This window comes from Lontra canadensis, unplaced genomic scaffold (assembly GCF_010015895.1).
Source record: "Lontra canadensis isolate GAN:19392208 unplaced genomic scaffold, GSC_riverotter_1.0 scaffold20, whole genome shotgun sequence".
NCBI classification, from domain to species: Eukaryota; Metazoa; Chordata; class Mammalia; order Carnivora; family Mustelidae; genus Lontra; species Lontra canadensis.
Genome location: NW_022631014.1, coordinates 23,308,815 through 23,321,898, shown reverse-complemented (window position 1 = coordinate 23,321,898; position 13,084 = coordinate 23,308,815). Strand labels below are relative to the sequence as shown.

General features: G+C 44.5%; 1 protein-coding gene across 5 annotated transcripts in view; it reads left to right on the top strand.

Annotated features, from left to right (window-relative positions):
* Window positions 1-13,083, top strand: part of UBP1 (upstream binding protein 1) — a 67,087-nt gene extending 54,004 nt beyond the window's left edge. For 2 of the 5 annotated variants that reach the window (XM_032861317.1, XM_032861318.1), the window contains exons 9-15: window positions 176-230; window positions 498-591; window positions 3,795-3,885; window positions 4,382-4,497; window positions 6,622-6,764; window positions 7,699-7,750; window positions 10,070-13,083. In XM_032861317.1, coding sequence (XP_032717208.1) covers window positions 176-230; window positions 498-591; window positions 3,795-3,885; window positions 4,382-4,497; window positions 6,622-6,764; window positions 7,699-7,750; window positions 10,070-10,107 — 589 coding nt within the window. In that variant the 3' untranslated portion in view covers window positions 10,108-13,083. Of the gene's footprint in view, window positions 1-175; window positions 231-497; window positions 592-3,794; window positions 3,886-4,381; window positions 4,498-6,621; window positions 6,765-7,698; window positions 7,751-10,069 lie in introns of those variants that run through there. The other 3 variants (XM_032861316.1, XM_032861315.1, XR_004383103.1) reach the window with 2 other exon arrangements.
* Window position 13,084: the final 1 nt, after the last annotated feature.

Sequence of the window (13,084 nt, the reverse complement as noted above, 5' to 3'; positions counted from 1 at the left end):
GCCTGACCAGTGGTGCCAGCATTCTCAATCACACATCTACATGCTCTGTCCTACAGTATTCTATTACACTGACCCAGTTTAATAGCCTTTAATGTCTTGGTTTTAAGTGTGTGTGTGTGTGTGTGTGTGTGTGTGTGTATAATAATTCTCCTCTCCTTCCTTCTGTTCTCCCCAGCAATTCTTCTTCCCCAAACCATCAGGGAGATGGAGTTTCACAGGCCTCCAGTGAAGTAAGTGTCTTCATCCTGAAGCTGTCTGATGCTCTAAGGGTCCTGCATTTTTGAGGCTCTTACAGGGGCTTGAGGCATTGTTTGGGTCTCTGAGTAGTCAACACCTGTCCTCCTCTTGAGTGGGTTTGTTTTTTTGTTTTGTTTTGTTTTTTTGCTTAAACTTGGAATATTTCTGTGTTTTGTTTAAATGTTTATAACATGCCAGTGATTTGGGTTTTTTATTAAGTTTGAATAGTTTCTGTTTGTGTTCATTTTCCTTGTTAATAGCAACTTCAGCCTTCAGCCACGATCCAGGAAACCCAACAATGGCTGCTCAAAAACAGATTCTCTTCCTACACAAGACTGTTTTCCAATTTTTCAGGTATGTTTTGTGTTTGTGTGTGTTTGTGTACATGTGTGTTTTGTGCTTGTTTCTGTACTTTTATTAACCTTGATTTAAAAAATTTTTTGAAGTTATGATGGAGTCATACCCAGTTTCACCTAGTGGTGATATCCTGCATACCTCTTATGTCAGGAAGCTAACATCAGTAGTCTCCCAGTTCACCAGTTTCAGGTACCTTCATCTTTGTACAGGTGTATACAGTTCTATCCAGTTTCTCTCATTTTATTAACTTCATTTTGAAGTAATTTTTGCCTTATTATCTTTTGCGAAGATAGAGATGTTCTGTGAACCCTTCACTCAATTTCTCATGTAATCATAGTATGATAGCAAAACTAGGAAATAGACATTGGTGCATTGTGTGTTTATAGGTCTGTGTCATTTTATCACACATATGGACTCGTATAATCACTACCAAAGTTAAGATACAGAATTATGACATCATCACAAGGATTTCCCTTATGCTTCCCTGCCCCTTCCCCACCATACCTACACCCTGGTAGCCCTTAATCTGGTTTGTCTCTTGGACTTTGTCATTTCCAGACTATTATATACATGGTATCACAGAATATGTGACCTTTTGAGACTGACTTTTTCTCCGATCAGCATAATAATGCCCTTGAGTCCATCCAAGTGATTATGTATATCAGTAGTTCCTCTTTATTGCTATGCAGTAGTGTGTGGTATGAATCTACTCGGATATGGTTTCTGTGTACTTAAGTTCGTTTTTTCTTGCAGTGTTAGCTAAGGGAGTATAGGTGGGGTTTTTGGTACTTTTTTGTTTGTTTGGGTTTTTTTGGTTTGTTTTTTAAAGATTTTATTTATTTATTGGACAGAGGGATCACAAGTAGGCAGAGAGGCAGGCAGAGAGAGAGGGGAAAGCAGGCTCCCTGCTGAGCAGAGCGCCAGATGCGGGCCTTGATCCCAGGACCGTGAGACCATGACCTGAGCTGAAGGCAGAGGCTTAACCCACTGAGCCACCCAGGCACCCTGTTTGTTTGTTTTTAAGATTTTATTTATTTATATGAGGGAGAGAGAAAGAGCACAAGTCGGGGAAGGAGCAGAGGCAGAGAATATCCAAGCAGGCTCCCTCTGAGTGTGGAGCCTGACACGGGGTTCGATCACATGACCTATGAGATCAGGACCTGAGTCGAAACAAAGAGTCAAACGCTTAACTGACTGAGCCACTCAAGCACCCCTGTTGATGGAATTTTAAAAGGGACCAAGTGGAGCTTCTCCAGGTGGTGCTCTAGGAAACCTGTTTGGAGAGAGAGTGATAGACTATGTGGGGCAGGGGCAGCATTTCCCAAGTGTGTTTGGCCCTGGGACCCTTTTCCTGGCTAAACAGCTGCTGAGAATTGCTGGGCCACAGTAAACTGGTAGAGAGCTTGCCTTGCCCGAGGTGCTGTGGGGCCAGGGCAGGGCAGTGCGAAGCTTTGAAGGGACAGAACTATGTGCACACACCTGGTCTAGGGGAGAGCTTGATTGCACAAAGAACATGATTTTCTCTTCCGTCAGCCATTTATTGTTCGACAAGTAGTCATTCCCTGTGTAGCTCTTTGTCTCTTGAAGATTTATTTATTTATTTGAGAGAGAGAGCATGAGAGGGGAAAGGTCAGAGGGAGAAGCAGACTCCCTGATGAGCAGGGAGCCTGATGTGGGACTCGATTCCAGGACTCCAGGACCATGACCCAAGCTGAAGGTAGTCGCTTAACCACCCAGGCGCCCCTTTGTCCTTTAAAATTAAAGTAATGGATGAAAGTCTTGCTAGCTTGTAGCCATATTTTTATATGGCTGTATCTTTGAAAAATTGGAAATTTAAAAATTTCATTGTTTGGGGAAGATGGATCTTGAACCCTCATAGGAAAGACATGAAGAGCAGAGTACATACAAAAAGCTCCGGCTGTGGGAACCAAGGGAGGTCCTGTTAATGTGAATACAGGTTTCTGTCTGGAGAAGTTTCAGCTCTTTTCGCTGTGAGCATCGTTCCCTTGGCTTGGCCTCCTGCATTTCCCTTACACAGGAGCTTCCCAGCTATAGAATGGGGAGGAGGAGGGGGAAGCTGCTGGCTCAGAGCCTGTGGCCATTCATCTTCAGAAAAGGCTGTGCACACGAGTGTCTGTCCAGTTCTTTGTGCAAGTTGAGATTCACACACACATCTCTGGCCACAGCTGTGGGACTCCGGAGAGAGTGGGGAGATAGCCAGTCTTTGCTTCCCTGGCTCTGGAAAACAACTCCTTTAGTGTTTGTGCCTCCTGGAGGTAGGCTTCTGTGGTCTTTATTTCTTTTACAAGGCAGGAAGTTATCAGGCTCTCACCTTTAAGCCTTCAAAAATAGATAACTCCATTATCTTGTTACATACCTAAGCAGGTATTTATTGCTTGGAAGTCATGCCTTAATCCCAGAGGTTATCTTAATTATAGCAATAAACTACACCTTGAATGTTAATAAAAAAGAGATTGTGGACACAAACATAAAAAGTAGGAGAGGATGAACTTCCATGTAACCATCCCAGCCTTTGGTTGGTTTTGCTCTCTACTCTTTTCCGTCCCACTTTTCTATTCTATTTTGAAGCAGATCCTAGATGCTATGTTATTTACACTTAGCAGTGATTTGGGGAAATCGTAAGGTGTAATGTGTGAGTCTGCCATGTTTTCGCTTTCATTTTAAAACTGGCTGCTGTGACAGTAATGTTGCAGAACGTTTGGAAGTTGCAGTATCACTCAGAGGGAGCCAACTTGGGCAGGTCCCCAAAACTCTAGACTTCCATTTCCTCTTTTTGTAAAATAAAACCTTATTATTGTGATCTCAAGGTTAATTATCAGGGGTCAGAATCCTGCTTATCCACAAAACCAGCAGCCAGCCAAAACAAGGTGGGTGGTGAAGTTGTGTACTGGGAACAGACAGCCCTGTAGGCCCCACTCATCTGTCTGATTGACCTGCATCTGGGCTTCTGCGCTCCTCCTTCATTCAGGACATGGAAACGCCAGCAATGTATTTATTTATTTATTTTCTCTGTGGGACAGGGAGTGTGTATGTATGCTCTTTTGTTTGTGTCTGTGAGTGTACACACAGGAGACTGTGATGGTTCTGAGGGACAGTTCACTGTGTGAAGACCGATGCTGTAAGCGGTCGTGGTGTTGTTTTTCCATCTCTGAAAAGAATCTCTTTTTGCTGTTCTCCAGGTGCCGACTTATTAAAACTGACAAAGGAGGATCTAGTACAAATTTGTGGTGCAGCCGATGGAATTCGGCTCTATAATTCCCTGAAGTCCAGGTAAAATACAGCATTTAAAAGGAACTGTTGGCTTGTGATGAGGACAGATGTTTGTGTGGGGAGCTCTGGCGGGATGCTTTCCGGCGTGGGCACTGTGGGGCATCGGGCCTCGTGCTCGGGAGGAGACTGTTCTGTGTGCACCCTCAGGGCAGGCACTGATGAGGGCAGAGGTAGACTGTAAGACTGTAGAGACGCACACGCGCGGGACTGATTTCTTGAAGACCATTCAGTCGAATCTTACTAACTTTAAATCGATGACTTAATCTTGAAACTTAAATTTGCCAGTATCTGACACACCAGCTCAGTGGTTTAAAGTCTGGATCATCAGATTAGACCACCTGTGATAGTTGGTGTGAGGTGTGTGTTATTATATTTTTATTAGTCATTTTGTATGATGAAATGATACCGTAAAGTTCTCGTGAGGAGATAGAACTTAGAGTCCTGTAGTGGTCTTTTGTACCTGCTGCGGCTCATGTGGGGCGTCTTCTGATTGCAGGTCGGTTAGGCCCCGCCTGACCATCTATGTCTGCCAGGAGCAGCCGAGCAGCTCACCGCTGCAGGGCCAGCAGCCAGCTGGCGGCGGAGGCGACAGTGGCAGTGGGACGCCGTACGGTGGGTCCTGAGGGCATCACAGCTTCCCATCTCACCCTTTCTGTCACGGAGGCAGAAGCAGGAAGGCCCTGAGCGGGGCTTGGAAGGACTGCTGAGCTGCCTGGGTGGGACTGCGGACAGCAGGAGGGGCAGTGGTGCTGGGGCCAAGGCCTCGGGAGAGGGGAAGCTAGCTGCCTTTCTCTGCTCTTTCCACCACTCTCTGAGTCTCCTTTATATTTGGCTTTCTGTGCTGGATAGCGCCAATAAGTGAAAGACCAGCTTGAATGCCTTTTGGAGTTTTGCTGGCTTTTAGTCCCCGCTTAAATCTCAAATTTACTGAAATGATGACTGTAACACTGGCAGCTTGGCAAGAAAGCAGGAGGGTTTTTCTTTTCTTTTTCTCCCCCCCCGCCTTTTATTGACTGGGGGAAAACCTTAAAATATCACATGTGCAGAGATTCACATGTGTCCCAGCACTAAGTGTGTGGACTTGTCTCCACCAGACAGCGCGCCAGTGCTGTGAGCTGTGTGCGAGCGGCACCACGTCCTTGGGGCACCGTTCACACAAACCAGACAATTCTCCATCCTGAGTCTCAGCCTACAGATAGAGTGCTGGCCGAGGGCAGAGACACACCCTGGCCCTTCTCTCCTCTAAATACGGCCCTCAAAAACAAAAGTAGTTAGCTTTTAAAGGATGTGTTTTCTCATCTGTAAGGTTGGGTGTGTGGTAATACCTCCCCTCTGCCCATATTCTCAAGCAAAATAAGGGCAGCATGCTCAGAACTCTCCAGAAAGAAGTGTGTTATGGAATTCACAGAGGCAGTCATTTACCTTATTTCGGGTAGACCTACAAGTGTCACTTTGTGTTTGAAAAATCCCAGTCTCTTGTGAGTTTTTCCACTTGGTGTCATTTTGACTTTAAAAGCTGTGAGTTTGAAGACTGAAGATAAAAAAGTTAATCTGAAAGGATAAAATTCTAAAGGAGCTCTCCAGGTATCATCAGGATCTTGTGTATCATTTACATCTATGTGGTCAGGCCTGTTGGACTTGGGAAGGTGTTTGTGGAGGAATGTAGGAAATGTTGGCCAGCTTAGCCCTAGGGCAGGGGTTTTCTGCATTTCCAGCAAACTTCCTTAAGAGGTCAAGTAGGAAATGCTTTGACTTTGTGGACTCTGGGGGCTCTTTCCCACCAGACACCGTGATGGGCGCGGCCACATTCTGATACAGTTCTGTTGGAAAAGAACAAGTGAGGGCAGCGCTGGGCTTACACAGGCTTTAGTTCGGGGACTCTGCTCTAGATCAGCTCTCTGTCTCCCCTTGACTATAGTTCCACATTCTAAGCTTTCCATAATGTGTAATTAGCAGAGGTTTCCGTTACTGTAAGCACACGAGAGACCCTCCTGTTTGGGGAAGGTGCTGGAGAGTTCTAGTACGGTGATCTGCTCACTTACTGGCTTGAGTCCAGGACCGAGCAGGACCTGTAAGAGCCGGGCTCCCTGCATATGCACGTGGCAGCAGACGAGAGCTGCTGCGAAGGGAAATGTTCCGGAAACACAGGCCTCTGGAGGACGCAGCAGCACACATCACTGTCCACATCCTTAGCTTTTTATGTGGTGTCTTCTGTACCGTGTTTCATTCTCTGGGGGATTCCTTGGGATAAATTTCCAGTAGGATTACTGAAACAACAGTGACAGAGTTCTTTTTATATATTGCTAGACACACATGATAATTTGAAAACTGTTTTCTTCAGCTGAAATTTACCATAAAATCCTTCCATTGTAAGCGTCCAGTAAAGGACATTTTAGTAAATTGAGAGTTTTGCAGTCACTACCACCATTAGGTTTTAGTCCCATTACTCCATAAAGGCCCCTGTGCCCATTTGCAGTAAATTCCTGTTTGTTTTTTAAGAAAAATGAAAACTTCAAATCCTTTTGTACAGATATTACTGTTAACGTTTATTAAATTATACCTGTGACATTGTTAACTTATTATTATTTCAGTAGGGGGTAAGGGGAGGAAAGATACTAGTTCCCATTTTTAATTTTTATATATATATTTTTTAATACTTTGAAAGGGGTGATCTTAGAGATGTGGAAAACAGATCAACAATTACTGCTAAAAAGCTACTCTTATTTTTTATTTCAGTTTATCATGCAATCTACTTGGAAGAAATGGTTGCTTCAGAAGTTGCTCGAAAACTTGCATTGGTGTTTAATATTCCTTTCCACCAGATTAACCAGGTCTACAGACAGGGGCCCACCGGTATTCACATTCTTGTTAGCGATCAGGTAATGTGAACTGGCGTGCCATCGCTTTTCCCTTCCACACTGGCATATCCTTTCTCTTTATCACTGAAGAACTATGGAAAAATTCTGTGATCCCTTTATGGAAGTACTTCGGAGAATCCGTTTTAAAGAGCTGGTGTCAAATTTGTAAGAATCTAAAACCAGGAGTTTCAGATATCCTGGTGATACAAGGAATATAAACCCAGACCTGTGGCTTTGGCCCCTCTGCTCCCCTACCCTCCCTTAGACACTCACTGGGAACTTCGGGGTTACCATGGCTTTGGCCCATTTTATGTAAGAAGTGAGTTTGGATGTGTTTTCCTTTTGTTCACTATTGGATGATTGATCTTTATTTAAAAAAAAAAAAATTTTTTTTTATTATTATTATTTTTTTAATTTGAGAGCGAGAAAGCCCAAATGGTGGCGGGGAACAGAAGGAGAGGGAGAAGCAGAGTCCCTACTGAGCAGGGAGCCTGATGGGGGCTCGATCTGAGGGCCCTGGGATCATGACCTGAGCCAAAGGCAGGTGCTTAACTGACTGAGGTGTCCCTGATGATTGATTTTTAAAAATGTTAAGGTTCTCCCAGTGTTCAGCAATAAACAGGTAATAATAGACCACTAACGCTGTGACTCTGTGTTAAGAGTCATTACAGGGCCCAGCCAGGAAAGCTCCCAGTGGGTCAGGTGGGTTGTGGTGCTATCTCAGGGACCAGACATGGGCAGGCCTGGTCAGCTTGAGGCCCTGCCAGTGTAGCAGGTGCGAATGTTTACCACCTCATGCTCCCTTCACGAGTTACTGTTTTGACCACTGAGTTCTGTATTTGTGCAATAGTGTATAGATGATGACATTTTCCTGGAGCTGCTAATTCTACTCTTTTCTGATCAGCTCAGGAAAAAAACAATTGGATCTTAATTGTTATCTGCTTTATCTTTCTAGATGGTTCAGAACTTTCAAGATGAGAGTTGTTTTTTATTCTTCACAGTAAAAGGTACTTTGCATGAGTGCATGTGTCTTGAAATGCTGAAATCATGAAAGATGGTGTGTGCTTGTAATCAGTAGTCACCTTGTGTGCTTACTTTTGAAAATGCTGGCTTTACTAGTTTTAAGAGTTTGAAAAATGAATCCGAATATTTCTAGTGGTTGTAATAGAAACTAACAAATAAGGAAGGGGAGTCAGTCCCAGATTATTGGGAAAAAGTAATGAATTCAGCCACCACTTTCTTGAGTACCTTGTGTCAGACAGCTTTTGGTGCTAGAGAGGTCTTTAACAAAACACTCCATGGAACTCCTGGTAGGGAAAGCAAACCAGAATTAGCCACCAGATGCATGCAATTACAAAATCTTTTAAGTGCCTTGGAAGAGTGGGTAAGTGGGAGGTGCTTGTGTTTAAGTAGGGGCTGGATGGCGGCGGGGGGGGGGGGACTTGGAGCGGATGGGCAAAAGCCTCTCTGAGGGGGTGTTAGTAATGCTGAGACTTGAAGAGTTAGGGGAGATGCCCACCTGAGGAACACCCCAAGGTGTGCACAGGAAAGAGCCGGGCTGCTGTGCAGGGCCAAGCAAAGGCTATGTCACTGCCACACAGCATGAGGGGCACACAGAGCAAGAGTCAGAGTACGAGGTGTGGTCTGGTGTGCAAGACCTGGGCATGAGGGTAGCTGAGATTTTATTTGAAATGCATTGGAGACGTCAGTGAAGTTGTTTCAACAAAGGACGAATGAGATTAGGTTTTTCTTCCACTTTTTTTTTTTTTTTTAAAGATTTTGAAGTTTATTTGAGAGAGAGAGGGAAAGAGAGGGGAGAAGGTCAGAGGGAGAAGCAGACTCCCCGCGGAGCTGGGAGCCCAATGTGGGACTTGATCCTGGGTCTCCGGGATCATGACCTGAGCGAAGGCAGTGACTTAACCAACTGAGCGACCCAGGCGCTCTTTTCTTCCATTCTTACGACTCTGTGAAAGCAGATGGGAATTGGAGGAAAGCTGGAGGCAGGAGAGGTCACTGGGGTCTGACACATTTATGGGCAGGTCCTGCTGGGCTCCACATTTGAGTGGCACTGTGGGGGTAACTCTTGTTAAGAGCCACTGGGCAGACGGTGTACCTAGTAGAGAAGCAGGACTGGTTCGGAGAGACACAGTCAAGAGTTCCATTTTACATGTGCTTGGAAAAGCCAGGTTGGCAGTGAATTATCCCCATTTGGAGTGGGCAGGAAAGGCCTGGACTTGAGATGGAATTTGGAAGCCTTTAGCACATCCACAGTGACTCTAAGCCGTGGAAGGCATTGCAGTTATTTAGGGAAAAAATACGGAAGGAGGGCCCGGATGGGGCTCAGAGGGCTAATGGAGGGATTTTTAAATGCAAAATTTTTATATGAGGAGACTTTTTAAAATCCAGTGGGTTAAGAGCCGAATCCAGGCCTAACATAAAAGCTGCACCTCAGCAAGGCGCTGTGTCCCCCTTTCCCAGGAGTCCCTCTTGAAGGATGGAGTCCAAAACCGCAGCACCTGGTCGGCTTCACGTGCGCGTGGCATTTTGTGTTTGCCATTCCGTTAGCGGTAGGCACAGTAGCTTCCCCTGAGCTGGCTCACTCCCTCTTTCACTGTCACAGCCTCTTGGGCTTAGCGCTCTTCTGCTCAGCATTTTGTCGTCAAAGCAGTACAGCTTTTACTCTCCAAAACTCAAATGGTCTAAAAAAGGAAAGTCTTACTGTAATCATATCATTGTGTTCTAAGAAAGCAGTGGATGTTGCTAATGTCCGACATCTTAGCACATCCCCTCTGATCGCAGCATGTTATTCAGACTCCTGTCCTCATGAAAACATTTTTGTTCCGTGATGAATGCCTGTACTACTTCCAGACATTTCCTGAGAAACACTAGGCCATCAGATAAAAGTAGTGATTTTTTCAGAATGTCTCAGATCTGCCTCTGAGGAGGTTAAAAACTTCACTTCCAGGAAAGGTGGATGGAAGCACCCAGTGTGCGTGTGTCATGTGGAGTTGGCTGGCCTGGGGCCTGCCCAGGAGTCTGCGCCAGCCCCAGCTCCCGCCCCCTCACTCACACCACGCTGGCCGCTTGTCTCAATCCCCCCACGCCCCAGAGCAGACAGGCAGCAGGGGTACTGACACTCATGGGCCCCACATCAGAAAGTAAATTACCCCAACAGGGATTGTGCAGATGCTCTCTCTCTAGACTTAAAGGTAATTTGAATTGGGAAGGGAAGCTATAGCTTTCTGGGAGTTTGCAGTTTAATGGCCTTGATTTTCCTAAGCCCGCCCAAAAGAACTGTGTGTCACATTTCTTTCCTTTTCCTGCAGCTGAGAACGGTGATGGTATCCACATAGTTTTGAAGTGATGTTGTACTTAGTCTGAACTATATTCAGTACCAAATAAAGTCACGCTTAAAAGTGTGTGAAGACTGAATCCAAGAAGTCTTGGGATTGGATTTTACCGTATGAAATGTTTCATATTGAAAACACAAGATGACCTTTCTAATGAGCTGTATGAGAGGCGAATCTCCTCACTGTCACTGCCATAGCCAAGCATCCTCGTGAGAGTGAGCACGTCGGGACAGCATGCGTGCGGCTCTGGGGCCACGTGCCAGCGGGGCTGCCTGCTTCTCTGGCAGAGGCCAGTAGATACAGTTCCTAGAAGCAGCCTTTGCTGTCTTTTTACACTGTATGCGGTTTGGAAATGAATGTAAAAACGTACTGTGGGCATTTACCTTTCTGTGCCAGTTTGGCTTTTATTGCCTGAACCTTATGCTGACCCAGAGCAAGGGTGGGGGACAGTGCTGTCGTGGAGCCAGCACGGAATCTGTCTGCAGATGCGATGTGCCGAGACCATGATCAGGGGTCAGGTAAGAGGCTTGGCACCTTCTCGGAAGAAATCATGTCTAAGGGTGTGTGTGACGGGCTTGTGCCAGATCGGGAAAGATCCGAGCCAGGAAGGCGGGCTTGAAGCAAACTGCATTATCAAGAGTACCTTGGTGAGAGGATCAGTGTAAATCCTAATAGGTACAAAGACTTTTGTGTTTTTGCTTTGTCACAGATTATTGAAAACCTTTTGCTTCTGCTTCCATATTTAGAGTTTTGTTTCTGGTTTTCATTTTTGAAGTCCCTTGCCTTTTAAACTTGTGTGGTATTCCTCCCTTTCTCTGTCCCTCCCCTCCCCACCCCACCCCACCCCACCCTGTTCCTGAATGTTTTTAAAGCCTTGTCCCAGACAATGGAAACTGGTGACCTAGGTAGGGGGAAATGTATGGTCGTTTCTGACTTGCTGTTAAGGGGTCTTCATTATCAACAAGTTGAAATTATTTGTGGCAAATGAGATGTCATAAATGAAACACTAAATTGTACCATAAAAATACCCCACACTTTTGAAATATGAGCTTTAGTACAATCATGGGTAAATATTTTGGTGATTATTTAAGAGGCTTTCTTATATACCACATAATAACTTTTTTCTATAAAATGGGTGCCTCTTCCACAAAACCAAATGCTTGTTTGCCAGTACACTTCTCAAAGGGAGTCCACTGCTTTTGCAATTTTCCTTTCTTGCTTCCCTCTGCCCGAAGCCTTCCCCATGCACACCAGCAAGCATCTGTGAGGCCTGTGGTGTAGCGGACTTCTGTTTGCCTTTAACTATAGCAGCTCTGACCAGTTACCCAGCTGTCTTGGTTCTGAATGTGTTTATTTGAATCTTACCTTTGTTCAGGCAGAAATAGGAATGAGTAATTTAGGCTTTGAAATCCCCCAGAAGACAAATTACTTCAGTGGGTAAAAGCTTTGACCTGTTGTGTTTAATTCTTAAAGGGTTATTGGATACAGAGAAGCCCAGTCTCTAAATATTTTCATCTTCAGTTTGAAAATATCTGTAACTCCTCTAGACCCTAAAAGCAGAGGAACTTTCTGTCATCTCCCTTTGCTTCCATATGAACACGTTTTCTGTACCAACCACTTGAAAGAAGTGAGCATATCTGTTTTTGCTTGTCTGTTTAGCATTCCTTTTTGAGTCTCAAAGATACACGGAAATAAATGTCATTTAATGCTGTGTGCTATTTTGAATTCCTCATCAGGTTTTAAAAGCTCATTGAACTTGAAATTATACCAAGCAGCATTGACCATTAGTCTGTCCCAGTGAAGCAGGTTAAATTATGGCACCAGCAAATTTGCTACTTTGTTTTTTTAATAGTAGGATGTATACATTTCAGTATAATAAATGTTTTCCGATTGTTTTGCAAATGCGTGTCTCATTTAAAATCACACTTCCTAATGGTGTCCCCTCAAGTCCTGGAATCTGAGGGGGTTCCATGCATGTGTTCTGAGCACCCCCAAGTCCACATGTTGTAAGAGGCAAGGCCTCTATGTTGTGTTCTTTCTGGTTTGTTTTCTCAAAGATGATGCAACTGAGGACAAATTATTCCACGCACTGTTCCACACCTACAGAGGAAGCAAACCTGATTTTCTCATCTGAGAAACCTCACCTGAGCTGCTCTTGTCTTCTAATGAGGTCATAGGTCATTGAGGAATGAGTCAGTAACTCTGATAGGTTGTGTCCTGGCTCAAAAGAGACCGTATAGAAAGCCGTGGTCATAGAAATTTTTAAAAACAGAGACTATAATTTACTGACACAAGTCTGTGTTTTATGCTATTTAAATAGCTTCTTGCATCAGTCATACCCCCACACATAGTGGTGTAAATGTATATTAAAATAACCGCTGTGGTATATACGTGCACATTCTAGACCAGGAAAAACTAGAGGATCTCGCCAGGTGGTGAGGTCATCAGGGCTTGAACGCTTATTCTGATAATCTTGTTAACTTAAGGGGTCATGTATGCACCTTCCTTCTCTTCTGCTGTACCCTAAATGCTCCTAAATGGTCCATCTGTTGGAGGCACCACTGGTCACGGACAAGTGCCGTGTCGGGTTCGCTGTTCCACTCCAGCCTCCCGTGAGCTGTGAGTTCTGTGCTCTTCATGGTGGGGAACGGCTGCTAGGAAGTCTGAAGTTCACTATGTGAGAGTGGCGATGGGTTCCTGATTTTCATAAATATCACATATGTGGACAGCACAGAATGGAACTAGAGCTTACCTGATTCTAGATATTAGGGAGGTCTGAATTTGGAAAATGGTTTTGCTCAGATTTGTCTGCCATGAAGATTATAGCAATAAAACCCTCTGACTTAAGCTTTGCAATGGTTTATTCATTTTTATATTAAGATTCTAAAAGGTGCCAACACTTTACTGAGCTGAGTTTTAAGTGTGTACAATTTTGGAATAGTTCCGGTGTAACGATTTCTAAGATTTTAAAATAAACTTGGAAAAAATCAC